This window comes from Nicotiana tabacum, chromosome 7, assembly GCF_000715075.1.
Source record: "Nicotiana tabacum cultivar K326 chromosome 7, ASM71507v2, whole genome shotgun sequence".
Classification (NCBI taxonomy): domain Eukaryota; kingdom Viridiplantae; phylum Streptophyta; class Magnoliopsida; order Solanales; family Solanaceae; genus Nicotiana; species Nicotiana tabacum.
In genome coordinates, this window is record NC_134086.1 from 16,793,438 (window position 1) to 16,814,994 (window position 21,557).

Here is a 21,557-nt window from a genome sequence, read left to right on the forward strand (position 1 = left end):
GCACCAATTTCTACCCCACCTTCTCAGCCAGTTAGAGGAGTAGGTCGGGGAGGTAGAGGTCTCCCTAGAGGGGAGGCCGGGCCAGATATTATGCCCTTCCTGCCCGTACCGAGGTTGTTGCCTCCGATTCTATCATCAAAGGTATTGTCATGGTTTGTTATAGAGATGCATCGGTTTTATTCGATACAGGATCCACTTATTCTTATGTGTCCTCTTATTTTGCCCCGCATTTGGGCGTATCTCAGGATTCTCTTGTTGTGGACCGCATTTATTGGTCGTGTTTGATTGCTCTTAGTGGTTTTGAGACCAGAGCCGATTTGTTATTGCTCAGCATGGTAGATTTCGATGTTATCTTGGGCATGGACTGGTTGTCCCCCCTCCCATTATTCTTTATTGTCACGCCAAAATTGTGACACTGAATATGCCAAGTATTCCGCGAGCTGAGTGGATGGGTACTTTATATCACTCTCCCAGTAGAGTTATTTCTTTCCTTAAAGCTCAGCGAATTGTTGAGAAAGGGTGTGACGCGTATCTGGCCTTTATGATGGATGTTAGTGTTGATACACCTACAGTTGATTCAGTTCCAGTAGTGCGGGACTTCCCTGATATGTTTCCAGCTGATCTTTCAGGTATGCCACCCGATAGAGATATTGATTTGGGCATTGATCTGTTGCTGGGCACTCAACCCATCTCTATTCTTTCGTATCGTATGACTCCTCCTAAGTTGAAGAAATTGAAGGAGCAGTTACATGAATTACTTAATAAGGGTTTTATTCGTCCTAGTGCATCACCTTGGGGTGCCCCTATCTTTTTTGTGAAGAAAAAGGAGGGTACTATGCGTATGTGCATTGATTATCGCTAGTTGAACAAAGTTATAGTGAAGAACCGTTATCCTTTGCCTCGTATTGATGATCTGTTTGACCAGCTACAGGGTGCACGAGTGTTTTCTAAGATTGTCTTGCGTTCTGGTTACCATCAGCTTAAGATTCGGGAGCCAGATATCCCGAAGACTGCTTTCAGGAATCGGTATGGTCATTACGATTTCCTTGTTATGTCATTTGGGCTGACCAATGCCCCAAAAACCTTTATTCATTTGATGCACAGTGTGTTATGACCATATCTTGACTCGTTCGTCATTATTTTTATTGATGATATTGTGGTGTATTCCCTGACTCGGGAAGATCATGAACAACACCTGAGGACAATGCTTCAGACTTTGAGGGAAAAGAATTTATATGCAAAGTTCTCAAAATGTGAGTTTTGATTGGATTCCATGGCTTTCTTGGGTCACGTGGTATCGAGTGAGGGTATACGGTTGGATTTAAAGAATGTGGAAGCAGTGCAGAGTTGGCCCAGACCATCCTCATCTATAGAGATTCATAGTTTTCTTGGCTTGGCAGGTTATTACCATCGATTTGTTGAGGAGTTTTCATCTATTGCAGCACCTATGACCAGGCTAACCCAGAAGGGTGGTCCGTTCTAGTGGACGAAAGAGTGTGAGGTGAGCTTCAAGAAGCTCAAGACAGCTTTGACTACATCCCTAGTTTTGATATTGCCTATAGGTTCAGGGTCTTATACTGTCTATTGTGATGCCTCACGGATCGGTCTTGGAGCGGTACTGATACAAGACGGTAGGGTGATTGCCTACATGTCTAGATAGTTGAAGGTACATGAGAAGAATTATCCTGTCCATGATCTCGAGTTAGATGCTATTGTTCACGCCTTGAAGATATGGCGTCATTATTTATATGGTGTTCCTTGTGAGATTTATACTGATCACCAGAGCTTGTAGCACCTGTTCAAGTATAAGGACATTAATTTGCGCCAGAGGAGGTGATTAGAGCTGCTGAAGGACTATGATATCACTATCTTGTATCACCCGGGCAAGGCCAATGTGGTGGCCGATGCTTTGTGTCGCCGGACAGAGAGCTTAGGGAGTTTCGCTTATTTACCAGTAGCGGAGAGGCCCATGGCGATGGATGTTCAGGCCTTCGCTAGCCTAGTCAGGTTCTAGCTTGCGTAGTTTCTTGGTCATCCTTGTTTGATCGTATCCGGGAGCGTTAGTTTGATGACCCTCATTTTCTTATCCTCAAGGACAAGGTTCTGCATGATGATGCCAGAGATGTGAGTATTAGTGATGATGGGGTATTGAGGATGCAGGGTCAGGTATGTGTACCCAATGTTGATGGGCGTCGGGAGCTGGTTCTAGAAAAGGCCCATAGTTTGCGGTATTCCATCCATCCGGGTGCCGCAGAGATGTACCAGGATTTGAGACAGCACTATGGGTGGAGGCGGATGAAGAAAGATATAGTTGGTTTTGTAGCTCAGTGCCTCAATTTTCAGCAGGTAAAGTATGAGCACTAGAGACCAGGTGGGTTACTTCAACAGATAGAGATTTCAAAGTGGAAATGGGGGAAGATCACTATGGACTTCGTAGTTGGACTCCCACTGACTTTGAAGAAGTTCGATGCCATTTGGGTGATTGTGGATCGATTGACCAAGTCCGCACACTTTATTCCTATGTGTACTACTTATTCTTTCGAGTGGTTGGAGGAGAATTATATCCGGGAATTTGTCCGTCTGCGTGGTATTCTAGTTTCCATCTTTTCATACAGAGGTACTCCGTTCATATCGCGGTTCTGGAGGGCCGTACAACATGAGTTAGGTACTCGGGTGGAGTTGAGCACAACATTTCACCCCAGATGGACGGACAGTCCGAGCACTATTCAGATTCTTGAGGATATGCTCCGTGCGTGTGTGATGGAGTTTGGAGGGTCTTGGGATCAGTTCTTGCCACATGCAGAGTTTTCCTACAACAACAGTTATCAGTCCAACATTTAGATGGCACCGTATGAGGCTTTGTATGGTAGGCGGTGTAGATCCCCAATGGGTTGGTTTGAGCCGGGTGAGGCTAGATTAATGGGCACAGACTTGGTGCAGGATGCTTTGGAGAAGGTTAAGGTGATTCAAGATAGACTCCATACAACCAAGTCCAGACAGAAGAGTTACGCGGACCGGAAGGTTCGTGATATTTCCTATACGGTTGGAGAGCAGGTTCTGCTTCGGGTTTCGCCTATGAAGGGCATTAAGAGATTTGAGAAGAAGGGGAAATTGAGTCCGAGGTTTATTGGACATTTTTAGATATTGAGGCGTATTGGGGAGGTTGCTTACGAGCTTTCCTTACCTCCCAGCTTGGTAGGAGTTCATCCGGTATTTCATGTTTCGATGCTCCAGAAGTATCACGGCGATCCGTCACACGTGTTGGATTTCTGTTCAGTCCATTTGGACAAGGATCTATCTTATGTTCAAGAGCCAGTGGCAATAATGGACAGACAGGTTCGAAAGTTGAGGTCAAAGAACATTGCATCAATGAAGGTTCAATGGCGGGGTCAGCCGGTCAAGGAGGCGACTTAGGAGACCGAGCAGGATATGCGCAGCCGTTACCCTCATCTTTTCACTACTTCAGGTATGTCTCTATGCTCGTTCGAGGACGAATGAATGTCTTTAGAGGGGGAGGATGTAAAGACCCGGCCGGTCGTTTTAAGAATTTATGTCTTGATCCCCTATTAACTGTATTCTCGTGTTTGTTTCTACTATTGTAAGTTGTCGGGAAGGTTCGTCTTGAGTTTCGGAGTGTTTTGGGACACTTAGTCCCTAAATGAGAGTTTAAGCTTTAGAATTTGGACCGTAGTCACAGCAGTGTGAAGACGGTCTCGGAATGGAATTATGTTGGTTCCTTTAGCTCTGTTGGGTGATTTCGGGCTTAGGGGCATGTTCGGATTGAGTTTTGGAGGTCCGTAACTTATTTAGGCATAAAATGCCGAAAATTGAATTTTTGAAGTTTCCGGTTCAATAGTGAGATTTTGATCTAGGGGTCGAAATGGAATTCCGAGAGTTGGAGTAGCTCCGTAATGTTGAATGTGACGTGTGTGCAAAATTTCAAGTAATTCGGACGAGGTTTGATAGACTTTTTGATATAAAGTGGAAATTGGAAGTTTTGGAAACCCTTAGGCTTGGATTGGAGAGTGATTTGTGGTTTTACCGTTGTTTGATCTGATTCGAGGGTTAGAATAAGTTCTTATGATATTTTAGGATTGGTTGGCATGTTTGGTTGAGGTCCCGGGGGCCTCGGGTGAGTTTTGGGTGCTTAACGGAAGTAGAATTGGTCTTAGGAGAAATCTGAAGGTTGCTGAAATTCTATCATAACCGCACGTGCGGTTAGGGGACCGCAGGTGCGTGACCACAGAAGTGATTGAGGAGCCGTAGATGCGGCTATCTACTTGGAAGCCAGATTCCTCATGCGGGGTAGTATGAGCGCACCTGCGAGACCGTAGGTGCAGTAGAAGAAGCGCAGGTGCGGCCCGGGCAATTAATGAAATCTCGCAGATGCGCACCTGGGACCGCAGGTGCGGGTCTACAGGTGCGAGGAAATGACCGCAGGTGCAGAAATCCTGGGCCACAACCTATACAAAGGATCAGTTGCGATTTTGCCCGTTTTTCTTCACCATTTTCATCCGGATTTTTGAGCTTTTGGGTGGTTTTTGAGAGAGGATTCAAGAGAGCTTCGAGGAGGTAAGATATTTGGAACACAAACCCATTATTATTGTATTTTCTACTGATTTGGAAAAGGAATATAAGGGAAATAAGGGTTAAATTTGAGGCTTAGAGTTTGAAATTGGAGACTTGGAATTTGGTGATTGAGGGGTTGTTTGTGGTCCGATTCTCGTGTTTTTGGTATGTACAAACTCGTGAGAGTGTGAGGATTCTGAATTTGTAATTTTTACCCGATTCCGAGATGTGAGCCCGGGGGGCTTTTTGGGCAATTTTCCTAATTTTCCGTAATTGCTCAGATTAATTTGTTGAATTAGTTACTTGAAGATATATTTACATTTTACAATTACTTTAAATAGATTTGGGCCATTTAGAGTAGGATACCCGTGGCAATGATGTAATTTCGAGTTGATTGAGCTGGTTCGAGGTAAGTGGCTTGCCTAACCTTGTGTGGGGGAAACTCCCCTTAGGATTTGGTATTGCTGATATATGAAATGCCTTGTACGTGAGGTGACAAGTGCGTACTTGTGCTAATTGTTGAAAATCCTATTTTCATTAAGTAACTATAACTATTTTTCTTTCCCTGTTTATACTATTTGCAATTTAATCCTACAGTTAGCTTAGGGATGCCTGTCTAATTGACTTAATTGCTTCACTCGCTCAAACTGATTTAATTGAATTCTGTGCAGCATGTTAGGTTAAAAATACCTGTTTTTACCTTGGTATGAAATTTTGATTGAATTGAATATTCTTTGTGTTGCTGCTCTATGTTTACTTTGGGACTATGGGACGGTATCCCGGGAGATCCCCCTGTATATTTACTTTGGGACTACAGATTTGTATTCCGGTAGATCCCCCTGCACATTTATATTGGAACTACGAGACTACAACCGGTAGATTCCCCCAGTACTGGGTATTTACATTTGGGACTATGGATCGGGATTCCAGTAGATCCTCGTGCACTATGAGTTGGACTACGGGACGACACTCGGGAGATCCACTGGATATTTACATTTGGGGACTACAGGACAGTATCCTGTGATATCCCGGGTTGCTATTTATGTGTGGATTTTTATTCACTCTATTATTCTCTCTCGGTTGTAGTTGTTGTTATTTCTTATTATCATGTGTTACTTCATACTGTTAACACTTAGTTATATTGTCATATTATACAATGTTTTACCTTGTTTTTCATCTAACCTCCGTAGGGCCCTGACTTTCCTCATCACTACCCGACCGAGGTTAGGCTTGGCACTTACTGAGTACCACTATGGTGTACTCATGCCCTTTCTGCACATATTTTTCATGTGCAGATCCAGGTTCTTCGGCTCAGCCCTATCATCCTTGAGGCGAGGCGATTCTCCAGAGACTTTGAGGTATATTTGCTGCATCCACAGACCGGTGAGTCCCTCTCCTTTCTCCCTAGTAGTCATAACCCTTCTGTATTTACTTTGATCTAGAAATTCTGGAGTTAGAGCACTATGTAGTATTCATAGCTTATGATTTCATGAGATTCCGGGTTTTGAGAAATTGTTCAGTTTTTGAGATCTTGTGTTAGTATATGCCGAGCGGCATCTTAAACGCTTCAATATTTATTTATCTTCAGTTTATATTAATTTTTCCACATTTGTTTTCTCTTTCCAAAATTGTTAGGCTTACCTAGTCGTAGAGACTAGGTGCCATCACAACAGTTCACGGAGGGTGAACTTGGGTCATGACAAGTTGGTATCAGAGCTCTAGGTTCATAGGAGTCATGAATCACAAGCCAGTTTATTAGAGTCTCGCAAATCGGTACGGAGACGTCTGTACTTATCTACGAGAGGATATGTAACTGTTAGGAAAAATTCCACTTCATTTGATTTCCTTATCGTGCGAGATTTTGATATCACAATTCTAAACTTTTGTCTTCTATTCTCTCTCAGATGGTGAGGACACGTGCTACCGGAGATGACCAGGCACTCGCGCTACGTGCTAGAGCTGTCAGAGGTCGGGGCCGAGGTAGAGGCCAAGGACGCGCATGCGGTAGACCTAGAGCACTCGCTCAAGATGCCATAGAGGAGCCACCAGCAGCTCCAACTGGAGTCTAGGCACCTGATACGCCTACCACTACTGTTATTCCAGCTCTTTAGGAGACTCTTGCACAGTTCGTGAGCATGTACACCACTCTAGCTCAGGCAAGGCTGATTCCCCTTGCTGTAGCCACATCCTAGGTCGGGGAGGAGCACAGACTCCCGCTGTCCGCACTCCTGAGCAGCGAGTCCAGGTTGATCAGATCCCAGAGGTTATTCTATTCTCTCACAGATGGTCAGGACACATACTCCTGGTCAGGACGGACAGCCGCCAGTACCACTAGTTGGGGCCGCAAGGGGCTGAAGTCACGGTAGAAGTTGTGGCATAGGTAGTGGTGCAACTCACACTGTAGCTAAGGCAGCACCAACAGATACACCAACTGCCCTAGTTCAGGATTAGGTTCCTGGTGTAGATTCCCAGCGGGACCGGCTCAGCCACTAGCTATGCCTATGGACCTCTAGATGCATCGGCCATAGATGTGAAACCATGATAGTGAAGGTGTTCAAAAAGGACAAGGAAGCCTAAGATAAAAAAGAAGAGAAAGAGAAGTAGACCAAAATCACGTAGAAGGAAGTTGTATCGAAGTACCTACAATTTTGGGTATCCATGTCGACTTAGTAAGAAATATGGCAAAGAAAAAGATTTATATAGATGATAAATATTGATTGAGAATATATTTTAGATGTTAGCACTTGTTCTATAGGTCCTATCCTTTCTAGGAGCGGTTTAGCCTTTTAGAGATTTATATATTTGGAAAATATACAGAACTTTTAGTCCATTTTTTTTGTATTTTACATAATATCGGTATGAGGTGAGTTCAAATGAGTAATGTGGTCAGTGAGGATTAATATAGCCGATCCCAAATTCAAAAGATGAGTGTCGTTGAGACAGACATGCTAAAATGGATGTATGTTCGTACAAGATTAGAAAAATCATAATGGATGTATGTTCGTACAAGATTAGAAAAATCATATTCAGCTGAAGCTGCAAGTAGCACATTAAGGATAAAATGATAGGTCGCTTGAGATGATTTGGTCATGTTCTATTTCAACCTTCAAAGTGGCAAAGTGGATTTTGTGTGCCCATGCTTGTGTGGGGAACTCTCAAAGTTAACTTTTCTGAAAACCTGTGCTCTGGACCAATATTTTCTGATGATCAGTTGATTATGAATTATAATACTGTGCTCAGTCTCAGACACTGTTGACGTATTGGTTCTTATTGTCACTATTTTAGTATATGGCTATGATCGTCTACAATTTACATGCAACTTTGCATAATCGGTGATTGATATAACTGCTTATTTGGTAAAGATATCATGGACCAGAGGTATCAATTACCTTTTGAGGCAGGGCAATCAGCTGAAGCAAGGTCTTTCGAGGTTGGATATCGTGGTGCATGGTTTCGGTGTAAGGTACAAAATACGCTGGATGTGTAGCATGGGCTTCAATCCTGCAAACTATAATATTTGAATACTAAGCATATTGGATGGGCTCACTTTAAATGTTTCAAAAATATCTATTATTCCTAGTTAATATCTAGTTATTTTGAACAAATAACTAGATATTAACCAAGTCAATGTGGCACAAGATTATATTTCATTCTTGACTCACTTTTGAGCTGAAAATTCGAATGGTTGTATACTAACTTGCACTATTCTTTTAGTAGATGGCGCATTCTGTTTGAATTGTCGCTGAAGTATAGTATGCTGTTTTATGACATGAATGAAAGTGCATCGGGAGTTCTTAAACTTGCTGCTCATGCCTACTCTAGAGTATAAGCATATTTAAAGTCCTCCAACTCAGAACTATGCTTTATTGAGACCCTACTTTTGATGCTTTGCTTTTTCGTTAGACAAAAGACTTTTATTGATAAACAAGTAGATGTAATGCAGTTATATTTTTCTTGTATGTATATGATATCAGATAAAGGAGATAAGCCGCAGAGGAGGACATTGGAAGGCCTTATTGGAATACTTCGACTATCCAGATGAAAGTATGTTCTCTGGGATGTTCTGGTTAATCAATTGGTGCTAATTAACTGAAGGCTTTCATGCCCTACAATCTGCATGCTTAAATTCTGTGTGTGCATTTTTGCTTGATTTACAGGTTAAGTTGCTTTTTTGGTCGTCTGAATTCTAAATGTCAATGCAGTAAGAAGATGTGCACAGACAACCATCTAATGCCATCTATGTAGTTGCTAAATACGTGTACAAAATAATGTTGTGAAAATTTATATAAGATACTAACATCTCAAAGCTGTAAGCTTAAGTTGTAAATGCTTATCACTCCTTTGAGAACCTTGCCTATTTGGCAGGTACTCAGAAGTAGACATGAAAAATATGCAACCACAGAGAACTGGTTCCTTTGAGAACCTTGCCTATTTGGCAGGTACTCAGAAGTAGACATGAAAAATATGCAACCACAGAGAACTGGTTTAATGTATTGGTATAAGTTCTTTTATTCATGTTTTTGATTCTTGAAAGCCGGTTTATTGATCTAGACTAGAATAAACGAGCAGAAATTCTACATCCTAGTTTGCTGGATCTATCTTTTAAGTACCTTTTGGTGTTTCTCAAGAAGAATGACATCATGCTGCCCCTTTTGCCTTGTCATTGAACTACTTCAGCTTGTACCTTTTTTTGTTAATGCATCAGAATTTATGAAATTTTCTTCTTAACATTTGTTCATTAATGCTTGTTTTGGTGGCATTATTAGTCAATATATGCCGATATTTACATCAATGAGCATGTACACTGGTGTGTTTGTTTCCCTGAAATACTGAAGTGCAAATCCAAATTCTCATCATCTTCGTTGCCTCCTAATTAATCCTTCACAAATGTTTGTTATAAATGTTGTACGAGGTAACATTTTTATTATATTCTCATGATTATCTCCATTCCAGCATTTTACTTTTTATTTTATTTTATTACGAACTCCCTAATTGTGGATACATTAACTTTCTCCTACCAAAAAAAAGGTTACATTAACTTTCAACTCGAAATTCAGCTAGTTTTGGATATGCCTACCATTATGATACCAAATGGAGAAAGCTAGCTGTAGCCCTGATCATTGCTTCTCTCTTCTTTATTGAGCTCAGTGGTTGGATGATTAGCATTTTGTATGGGTCACCTAACATGTCGATTAGTTATTCTTCAGAACCATTCTTGATTAGTGTACGAGAAATTTGGGGTGTTTGGACCCACTGTTGCTTTGTACGACATCAAACTAATTCTTACTCTTTTCAATTTTTATCCTCACTATAGAATTGACATGGACAGAGCTATATCAAGTGCCCCCATATCAAAGTGGGAAGTCGAAGGAGATAAGGCAACTGATACTGCGCCCAGAGTATCCTCCAACCCACCTTAAAAGCAAAGTGTCCGATGTTACCTCTACTTCTGATGTAACTATAGTTACTGATGGTACTTGGAAGGCAGGCGATTTAGTTGATTGGTGGACTGCTGATTGTTATTGGTTTGGAAAACTGACAAAGTTACTTGGCAACAGTAAAGCTGAGGTAATAGTATTATTTAAATTCCACGCATGCTGAATAACAGGTTGGTTTGCTTACTGCTGATGTCCGTTTATCTGTATTAAATCATGAAGGTACGGCAATCCTCATTCCTCACCACTACATAAGGATATCGGGAAAGGCAAATAGAGAATATACCTGGAATATGGAAATGTATATTTTACATAGTAAAAGAGGGGATACCATTCAAGCATATCTGTGTTAAGTATTGTTCTTAGCCTGTAAACAAATGATCTTTGTGCTAGATGTTATTGGGAGCTTTGTTAACTGCTGACTTATTTCTTATGCTTGCTAATGTGGATAAGACGCTGCTAATGCAACTTAATACTATATTTATTCTAGAGTTCCAAGTTCCTGAGGGCTTTTACTACTCCTTTCCTTAAGGCGTCTCAGTAAAAAATAATAATATGGATGAAAAGCATCACCTTTGGAAAGTGGCACCTAAATGTCACATGAACTAAAAGTACCAAAAACCCTAATCTATATTTAATCACGACGATGTAAGCGTAGTTGTTTATAGATGCCTTCAGGTTAGTTAAGGTCTTTGAAAAAAACGAACTACTGGAATCAAGACATGATGCATATTCTATAAAACTTCTGTTGATATCAACGAGATCTTTGTTTCTTAGGGTTGACAAAATTCAAAGTTTTCAAGAACTTCCTCATGTTATCAATGATAATTTTTATATTTATCATAAATACAGTTTACTGGAGTTACAAAAACATTTAAATTATAAGTAGATATTTGTACTAGTTAAGGTCAGGACTGAACAAGACCACAAAATATACATCTCACAGAGGGTGCAAGCAGCACCCATAGAGGATAAATAAGAGCAGGTTGCCGGAGATAGGTTGATCATGTCCTATGTAGGCCTTCATATACACACCGGTTCAGTATGTGTGCTATATCTATTCAAAGAAGCACAATGGAGGCAAAGGATTGATATAACCAATACCAACTAGTTGGGATTAAATCCAGGTTATTGTTGTTGTCAGGTATTTTCCAGGAATATTCTTAGTTTGGTTAGAGATTTGTATATCAATATTAAGATAAGCATGAGGATTAGAGAACTTAGTTTTAGCAATCCCCTTATTAGCCTTTAAAAATAAATCTACTTAGAAGCAAAGTATTTGTTAAGGATATTGTAGGTGTACAGGATATTTACTCATTAGGTATATTTACAATAACCTAAGGTCCTTAACACTAGTATGTGAATGAATTTGGCTCGGATAGATCTGAATACCCAACTTTATTTGGGATTGATAGCTGGTTGATTGATTAATTGTTCAAGTCGACTATTGAGATCTATTTATGTTTCGGCAAAAATATTTACTTTCTTTTTGTGGACTGGATGGTACTTCTTACTTGGGATTTATTTCTTTCAAATTAATATGTGATATTGAAAAGCAACTTTAGTTGTGCACTATAAAATATTCCTTGAAGACCCATTTTCAACTGACTATGCATGGTAGTTTTGTAGTTCTGCCAATGATTTGTATGATAATACTTTTTTGTGTTTTTTGTTTAGATTGAGTTGGTGCCACCTCCATTGGGTGAAGGTGCAACTTACGAAGTCTTCGTCAAGGATCTGCGCCCATCGTTGGATTGGTCTCCAGAATTTGTTTGGGCTGTGCCTGCATCCTTGCTAATTTCCTTTAACTTTTATTATCTCAACTAGTTGAGATTAGGGGTGGAAAATGGGCAGGTCGGATCGGATATGAGCGGGTCAAAACGGGTAATTTAAAAAAAGGATAAATTATCCAACCCGACCCGTATTTGATACGGATAAAAACGGGTTTATCCGACGGATAATATGGATATCCGCCGGATAATATGGATATCCATATTATCCATGGTCAGGAAGTTGTGGAGGTCGAGTATTAGGGTTGTAGGTTAGGAGGTAGTTGACTCTTGCCTTACTTAATACCTTTGTGAGACTAGTCTGGTAGGGTTTTTGTCTAAGATAGCTAGTGGCAATGTTGTGTCTTACTATTTTTCAGTGCAGGACCTATTTACTAGCTATCGCTTTTGTTTTGCATCTTTCCTCGGGATTTCATGTTGTTCCTATTTTTCCTATGATTTCTGTGGTGATACTAATATTATCTCCTTTTGTCTTTTTGTTCTCTTGAGCCGAGGGTCTTTCGGAAACAGTCTATCTACCCCTTCGGAGTAGGGGTAAGGTCTGCGTACACACTACCGTCCCCAGACCCCACTAGTGGGATTTTACCGGGTTGTTGTTGTTGCTTCTTAAATATGATCACTTGTGAGTGAATTCCTAGTCTTCCAAACTTGAGGAACTCCAATTTGAGGCTTTACAAATGAAAAAGTTAAACACATTAGTTATCCATTGGTTATCCATTTGGTTAACCATTTTCTAAGTGGATAATATGGTTCTTTATCCATATTCGACCCGTTTTTAAATGGTTCATTGTCCAATCCATTTTTTGATGGATAATATGGGTGGATAACTGTTTTCTTTTAACCATTTTGCCACCTCTAGTGGAGATTAATCTTGTTATCTGTGTAGGGATAAGGGAAAAATAATGTGGCATTAAAAGAATCCCTAGTTTGTCTTAAAAGGAAAATAATTTATTCATATGAAATGGACTTGAATAGAGTAGAATGGACATAGAGGATTCCTATAGCTGAGCCTAACTGATATGACATTGAGTCATAGGTGAATGTTTGATATTCTATGAGCATTGCTTACTGAAGGATTGGTAACTTTGCCGAACAAGTGTGCTTGACATTCGTATTGTAACATCATATAACAGTCTCTTGGTTAAAGTTCATCACTCTTCTAGATGGTCTATTTTATCTTGCAATAGTCTGAATACTTCTGTAATTCACACCTTCTCGTATTTCTTTTCATCATCATTTGATTCTTCTTTCTTTTTGTTCTTTTCATCTTTGGTTCCTCCTCTCTTCTTGTCATACCTCATGATATCTTGCTGATCCTTGATCTTCTTTGCCAGCCCCCTCTGCTGCCCCCCTCCCCAGCAAAAAATGAGCTGTTTTGTGCATGGTTGCTTTTTGCTCAAGGAGTTCTTTCAAGAATAACATTATTGCATATTACCCATTAACTGTTATGTTGGAATTATGTTATTTGATCTGTATTCGGCTGTATGCTCATTGCTCTGATGCTTATTTTTTCTTCCTGTACTTGTTTTTTTGGCCACTGCAGGATGGTGAAAATCGTTGCGGATGTGCTCGGCTACTTAAACCTGTTAGTCAAGGTAATGATAGTGCGATACTAACTTATTAATTGTCTGTTTGACAAAATCTTTTTGCTACACCCATGACGTGAAAACACATAAACGATCAGAACGACAAGGTATGGTAGTGAATAGACCTCTGTGGTCTAGTCGTAGTATGGTTTTGCTCCTAGAGCTTCTGAGATTGCTGTGTTGTTTGTTGGATACAACTGTTGCTTCTGTAGTTGATGACACTAGCTAATACTCCCTCAGAAGTATTTGTATATGCAGCATGAATGGCTTGGCCCTCCTTTCTGGTTATGGATTGCCTGGTGGAGCTCTTGTATTTGTTGCACCTATGCGTTTCCAATAATCTGTAATGTCTTTCAACTTTTTTTGATACCGTAGCGGTCATTTGGTTGGTAGGAAGGAGATTTAATCTTCACATAAGATCTAACATTTGTTTAATGCTATGTTTCTGCACCAAATGACCCCTTCGTGCTTTACCAATAACCATGTGATACTGCAGCCAATCTTCAAACACTTGTGCTCAATGAATTTATCTTTCCTTGACTTCTAGAAGGATGTCCTCACTAGCTTTCTCACAAAGTCATGGTTCAATCTATAGTTCTTAGACTAATTACAATTTCTTCCTTTTCCATAGGTTATTAAGTATTGTTATTACTCTATCTCCTTTGGCTACATGGTTGCACTGGTAAAAGAAAGTGGCACTGTGCATTTACCAGCGGTAAAAATCTATCCGCACAGGGTGTTTAACACCAAACCGGCAGACGCCTGACGTGTTACCACTTAAAAAAAATAGATCCTTGACATGTATTTGCACATAGACTTCTTTCAAGTGAAAATTGATATAATACCATAAGATTGAAGAGAGGAAGCAACAATGTTGGAAGCGGAGCCAAAAGCAAGAGCTAAACAGAGAGAAAAAGAGAAGTCTCCTTTGTTGAAGTTTGGCAAATTTGTCCCACATCGGTGGGCTCTTGAAATTTGGGGGAATTTTTCCCCTATAAAAGAAGGCATAATGTTCAGGATTTAAACACACCTCTCATTTGTCTTCTCATCTGTTTAAGGCATTTGTATCTTCTCTCTTTAGTATTATTTCACTTGTATTTTTGGAGTGGAATAAAATATTGGTTGTGTCCGAGGAGTAGGCAAAATTAGCCGAACCTCGTAAATTCTGGTGTTCCCTTTATTGTTGCTTTATTGTCTTATTTATTATTTGGTGGCTGTCATAATTTTTGGTATAGTAGTTGTGACTTATTCACACTATATACATTTGGCTTCCACAACAATTGGTATCAGAGCCAAGGTACTGTCTAAGTATGCTCTGTGGTTGCAGCATAGTCTGATCTTCCACATCAGAAAAGATTTATCTTGGTAACTGAGTCAAGGTTCTGTCTGAGTATGCTCTGTGGTTGCAGCTTAGTCTGATCTTCTACATCAGAAAGGAAATAATCTTGATTTGTGTCGTCAGCTATTAAATAATATTTGTGTCAAATATGGAAGACAATAAACAAGAAGAATCTACATCAAGTGTCAATAATACGTCATCATTGTCATCTTCGCTTATGACAAGAATTGTGTCAAATGCGAAATTTGCGGTAGAAATTTTTGACGGATCCGGACATTTTGGGATGTGGCAAGGCGAGGTTCTAGATGTTCTTTTTCAACAAGGGCTAGATCTGGCCATTGAAGAAAAGAAACCAGATGTTATTGGAGAAGAAGATTGGAAGATTCTCAACCGTATTGCTTGCGGTACCATTCGATCCTACCTTGCTAGAGAGCAGAAATATCTATACACAAAGGAAACTTCTGCAAGTAAATTATGGAAAGCACTGGAGGATAAATTTTTGAAGAAAAACAGTCAAAATAAATTGTACATGAAGAAGAGACTGTTTCACTTCACCTATGTTCCTGGTACCACGATGAATGAACATATCACCAGTTTCAATAAGTTGGTCACAGATTTGCAAAATATGGATACAACTTATGATGATGGTGACTTGGCCTTGATGTTGTTGGCGTCACTTCCTGATGAGTACGAGCACCTTGAAACTACTCTACTCCATGGAAATGACAAAGTTTCTCTTAGAGAAGTTTGTTCGGCTTTGTACAGCTATGAACAAAGAAAGCGAGAAAAACAGAAGGGCGGAGAAGGAGAAGCACTATTTGTGAGGGGTCATCCTCAAAATCAAATGAGGACAAAGAAGGGAAGATCCAGGTCAAGATCCAGACCCAGCAAAGATGAATGTGCCTTTTGTCGAGAAAAGGGGCACTGGAAGAAAGACTGTCCGAAGTTGAAGAATAAGGCCAAACATAACAATGGAAAGGCCATTATGGATTCAAATGTAGCTGATTGTGATGATTCAGACTTCTCATTAGTTACAACAGAGTCATTAACATCATCAGACATATGGTTGATGGACTCGGCTTGTAGCCATCATATGTGTCCCAACAGGGACTGGTTTGTGGAATTTCAAGAAGGAGAATATGGAGTCATCCACACAGCGGATAACAGCCTCTTACCTCATATGGCATTGGTTCACTACGATTAAAGAACCATGATGGAATGATCAGAACATTAACAGATGTTCGATTTGTACCGGATTTGAAGAAGAATCTCATCTCTGTAGGAGCCCTAGAATCAAAAGGGTTCAAAATCATTGTAGAAAATGGAGTGATGAGAGTATGCTCTGGTGCACTAGTGGTAATGAAGGCTAATCGGAAGAATAATAATATGTACCGCTATCGTGGCAGTACAGTTATTGGGACAGCGACAGTGACATCCAGTGATGACAAAGAGGCAGAAGCAACCAAGCTATGGCACATGCGCTTGGGACATGCTGGAGGAAAATCCTTGAAAACTCTATTAGTTCAAGGATTGTTAAAAGGAGTAAAGGCTTGCAACTTAGAGTTTTGTGAGCATTGTGTCAAAGAGAAACAGACAAGGGTTTTGGTACAGCGATCCATAATACTAAAGGCATTTTGGATTATGTACACTCTGATGTTTGGGGTCCTTCCAAAACACCTTCATTGGGTGGGAAGCACTATTTTGTAACCTTTGTTGATGATTTTTCTCGAAGAATGTGGGTGTATACAATGAAAAACAAAGATGAAGTGCTGGGAATTTTTCTCAAATGGAAGACGATGATGGAGAATCAAACAGGCAGGAGGATCAAGTGTATTCGCACAGACAATGGAGGTGAATACAAAAATGATCATTTCAATAAGGTCTGTGAAAATGATGGCATCGTCCGACACTTTACTGTTAGACATACACCACAACAGAATGGAGTGGAAGAACGTATGAACCGGACCTTGCTGGAGAAGGTACGATGTATGTTGTCCAATGCTGGCTTGGGCAAAGAATTTTGGGCTGAGGCAATTACATATGCATGCCACCTCATTAATCGTCTACCATCTGCTGTTATTGATGGCAAGACACCATTTGAAAAATGGTATGGAAAACCTGCTGTAGATTATAACTCTTTGCACGTGTTTGGCTCAACTGCATATTATCATGTGATGGAGTCAAAATTGGATCCAAGGGCAAAGAAGGCTATTTTTATGGGAATTACTTCTGGAGTCAAAGGATATCACTTATGGTGTCCTATGACAAAGAAAGTAATATTCAGCAGGGATGTTACCTTTGATGAATCTATGGTAAATAAGGTAATAGAAGATACCAAACAAAATAAAGGTATTTCTAAGCAGGTGGAGTTTGAGGGAAAATTTATTTTTCCTACAAAAGAAGAGAGGAGGAAACAAATGAAGATTACCCTATGGAAGGAGAGCCAGTAGAGGAGATTCCAACTCAGGAACCTCAACAACAACTTGAATCAATAGCAACCAGCAGGCCAAAAAGAACAATAACGAAACATGTTCGTCTCATAGAGACGGTTGCTTGTGCAACCTCAATTGTAGCTGATGATGTTCCTACTACTTATAAAGACGTTGTCCAAAGTTCAGAAGAAGATAAGTGGAGGATTGCCATGAATGATGAAATACAGTCCCTTCATTAGAATCATACATGGAGATTGGCCAATCTCACAAAGGGAAAGAAAGCAATTGGGTGCAAATGGGTATTTGCAAAGAAGGAAGGATTTCCTAACCAAGTAGATGTTCGCTACAAAGCAAGATTGGTGGCCAAAGGATATGCTCAAAAGGAGGGAATTGATTACAGTGAAGTGTTTTCTCCAGTTGTAAAACATTCCTCCATTAGAATTATGTTGGCTTTGGTAGCACAATTGGATTTGGAACTAGTTCAGATGGATGTAAAAACTGCATTTTTACATGGAAACTTGGAGGAGGAAATCTACATGACTCAGCCAGAAGGATTCAAAGTTGCTGGAAAAGAAAATATGGTATGCAAACTTGAAAAATCGTTGTACGGATTGAAACAATCTTCTAGACAATGGTACAAGCGATTTGACAAGTTTATGTTACGGCAAGGGTACAAGAGAAGCAAATACGATCATTGTGTGTATTTGCACAAGCTTAAAGATGGTTCCTTTGTATATCTTCTCCTATATGTTGATGATATGTTGATAGCTTCCAAGAATTCTGAAGAAATTGATAAGTTGAAGATTCAACTGAAGAAGGAGTTCGAGATGAAGGATTTAGGTGAGGCAAAGAAAATTCTTGGCATGGAGATAATTAGAGATAGATGTTCAAAGAAACTCTGTTTATCTCAAAAGGAATATTTGAAGAGAGTACTTCAACGTTTTGGCATAGATGACAAGACTAAGCCAGTTAGTACTCCACTTGCTTCCCATTTTAAGCTAAGTACTACTATGTCGCCAATGGATGAAGCCGAACGAAAGTATATGTCAAAGGTACCATACGCAAATGTTGTTGGTAGCTTGATGTATGCAATGGTTTGCACAAGGCCTGACATTTCACAAGATGTTGGAGTTATTAGCAGATATATGCACAATCTAGGGAAGGAGCATTGGCAAGCTGTGAAGTGGATTCTACGGTATATTCATAATACTGTAGATGTCGGGTTAGTTTTTGAGCAGGAAGACAATCAGTCTGTAGTTGGATATTGTGACTCAGATTTTGCGGGTGATCTGGACAAACGAAGATCAACTACTGGTTATGTGTTTACTTTTGCAAAGGCACCAGTTAGTTGGAAGTCTACTTTGCAGTCAACAGTTGCTTTGTCTACAACAGAGGCAGAGTACATGGCTATTACAGAGGCTGTGAAAGAGGCAATTTGGCTTCAAGGATTGCTAAAGGAGTTTGGTGTTGAACAAAAAGGTATCACAATTTTTTGTGATAGTCAAAGTGTTATTCAATTAGCGAAGAACCAAGTTTATCATGCAAGGACGAAGCACATTGATGTTCGGTATCATTTCGTACGAGAAATCATAGAAGAAGGTGGAGTCACGGTGAAGAAAATTCATACTACAGAGAATCCTGCTGATATGCTGACAAAGGTGGTGACTGCGGTCAAGTTTCAACATTGTTTGGATTTGATCAACATTGTTGAAAACTGAAGATTAAAGATGAAAACACAATCAAAATTTGTTATTGAGAGAAAATTGAAGATGTGGAATTTTGCCAAGGTGGAGATTTGTTGAAGTTTGGCAAATTTTTGTCCCACGTCGGTGGACTCTTGAGTTTTGGGGGGATTTTTCCCCTATAAAAGAAGGGTTTAGGATTGAAACACACCTCTCATTTGCCTTCTCATCTGTTTAAGGCATTTGTATCTTCTCTCTTTAGTATTATTTCACTTGTATTTTTGGAGTGGAATAAAATATTGGTTGTGTCCGAGGAGTAGGCAAAATTAGCGGAACCTCGTAAATTCTTTATTGTTGCTTTATTGTCTTATTTATTATTTGGTGGCTGTCATAATTTTTGGTATAGTAGTTATGACTTATTCACACTATATATATTTGGCTTCCACAACACGCGTAAGTTTTTACCTTGATCGGTTTTGTGCAATTTTCCCAGAAGAAACTGATTAATAATGGGAGTCTCTTTCTACATTCATTTAGCTTTTAGAGTTGGCAATCTCCGGATCTAGTTATATCATTGTCAGGAAGTTCTATTTTCATTTGCTTGCAAGCTGCATATTGTTTCCTAGAACCGCAGTTTGTATGCATTCCAACTAAAATTGTCACATCTCTATTTTTTATTTACTAAGAATTATGTTCCTGAAAAGATTTCTTCATCATAGTATTTTAATTTCTGCTTGTAATTATGATTGCAGCTCTTTTTGATGTTCCATCAAGTATAGGACATACTATGTGTAAAGGTAGAAGGGAAAGCCAGGCTACAGCTGGATCGTCATCAAACTCATCTTTCTCTACTCGTTTATCTGGTAACTCACTACCAAATGAAAAGAGGGACCTCAAAACTACAGAGTTTGTAGAACATTCTTTGAGTGTTGATGATTCAACAGAGGCTGCAAACAGAACAAAAGGCACATTGAATCAAATCACATCAGATTCGTCTTCCTCTAATTCATTTTCAAAATCTCTACCAGCCTTAGATGAAAAAGGGGCTTTAAATCCAAAAGGTTAATGGAACAACCTCCAAATGCTGCCGATTCAAAAGAGGCCGCAAACACATCAAAGCAAAGTATTTGGTCTGTTAGTGACTCTGTTTCACCTATTGGAGATGCTGCTGCAAAAAGTGCAGGGCCAACTGACAAGGACCTAAACTATTTTCATTGTCCTCTGAAGAAGTTTAAAACCAGTGGTGAAATTCGACTAAATTCGATGGAGTCCAACTCAGTGGAAGCAGTAATTTTGGATTTGGAGGAACTTGCTAACAAGATCAGTTGGCTGAAAAGAACAATGGAATGTGGAAGATCTCTGTCTGATGCTGTTCGACCTTCATGGGAGTTTGTAGAACACAATGGAACATTTACAAAGAAATGATCGCTTGATCCTTCTTGTCTTTGACTCTTATGATGTATAGGTTATTCCTCGCTCCTATTGACATTTCAGATGCTGTCTAGATTTAGATCTATTTTGTTCATGCTTAGAATCTGTACCTTTCAAGAGTTTTTTCTGCCCCCTGTAATTTGATAGTTTCTACTGAATGTTATTTGCAGTTTATATCTGGTTTCCTGAGATACGATGTAGAGAAACACTAGCAGAAGGACATTCCGTGTCTGCTTTGCCTGAACTTTTCTGGCATCAATAGTGACCGATCCCTACAGTGAGTATTTCTTTAATGTACTAAACATTTTTTCGTGTGGTAATTAATAGATTAATTCTACAGTTTTTATTAGGAAGTGGAGCCTTGGCGTAACTGGTAAAGTTGCTGTTATGTGATCAGGAGGTCACGGGTTCAAGCCGTGAAAACAGCCTCTCGTAGAAATGCAGGGTAAGACTGCATACAATAGACCCTTGTGGTTCGGCCCTTCTCTGAACCCCGCACATAGCAAGAACTTAAATGTACCAGGCTGCCCTTCTTCTACCGTTTCTAATTAGGATGAAAGTCGAGTTCAGCCGGATGATGCCTTTTTGGGTGGCTTGTTACTTACCTGTTCCTTTAGTTTTTGTATCTGCTGCTGCTTCTTTCGGAGGAGGCTTCTGCTGCTGCTGCTAGTTACGTGGAAATATTTTGTTTACAGACATCATCAAACGAATCGAGCTGATATAGTCGATCTTCCCATTCTTGAATCTCACATGATTTTCTTGAATTTTGTATGTGAAGAAAGCTGTGTAAATTTTCGACATCATTATTGAACACCAGTGGGATGTAAAAGTAGAACTCTAACCTTTCATCAAAGGGAATGTATACGGCAAATATCTTTGTCAAATTCTTGCATAACTAATTTGATTGTCGATTGATATTCTGTTTTGAAATAATCTTGCAATATTGGGTGTCTGGTAGTCTGATACTGTCCTCCTATTTCCATGATAATATGTTTTACACATAAGTCTAGTGAAGAACTAAGTTGAGTACTAGAATAAAAAAGAAGCTATTCATAATTAATAAAGCTTATCTCACGCTTACGTCCAGAGATTTAATGGTACTAATTAACATTGTTAGTCGTTGTGTTAGATGGTATTAATACGCGTAGCCGACATAGTTAGGTTTAAATGACTTCAATTGGCTGTGGAAAGATAATGTTTTGGTCGTTTTCGTCTATGTAAGATCAACTCTTGGGAAGGGTAAGGACATGTGACGACCCAGTCGGTCGTCTTAAGAATTAACGCCCCGATCCC

At 39.7% G+C, this 21,557-nt stretch overlaps 1 protein-coding gene across 1 annotated transcript; it reads left to right on the forward strand.

Moving 5' to 3' along the window:
- The first annotated feature begins 544 nt into the window (after positions 1-544).
- LOC107811640 (uncharacterized) lies at positions 545-21,266 on the forward strand. The gene is made up of 11 exons (XM_075218294.1): positions 545-629; positions 7,932-8,032; positions 8,544-8,635; positions 8,727-8,810; positions 8,935-9,008; positions 9,884-10,137; positions 11,682-11,794; positions 13,334-13,389; positions 19,586-19,798; positions 19,873-20,298; positions 20,435-21,266. The coding sequence occupies exons 1-10, from the start codon at positions 545-547 to the stop codon at positions 20,256-20,258; spliced, it is 1,458 nt and encodes a 485-aa protein (XP_075074395.1). The 3' UTR covers positions 20,259-20,298; positions 20,435-21,266.
- Positions 21,267-21,557: the final 291 nt, after the last annotated feature.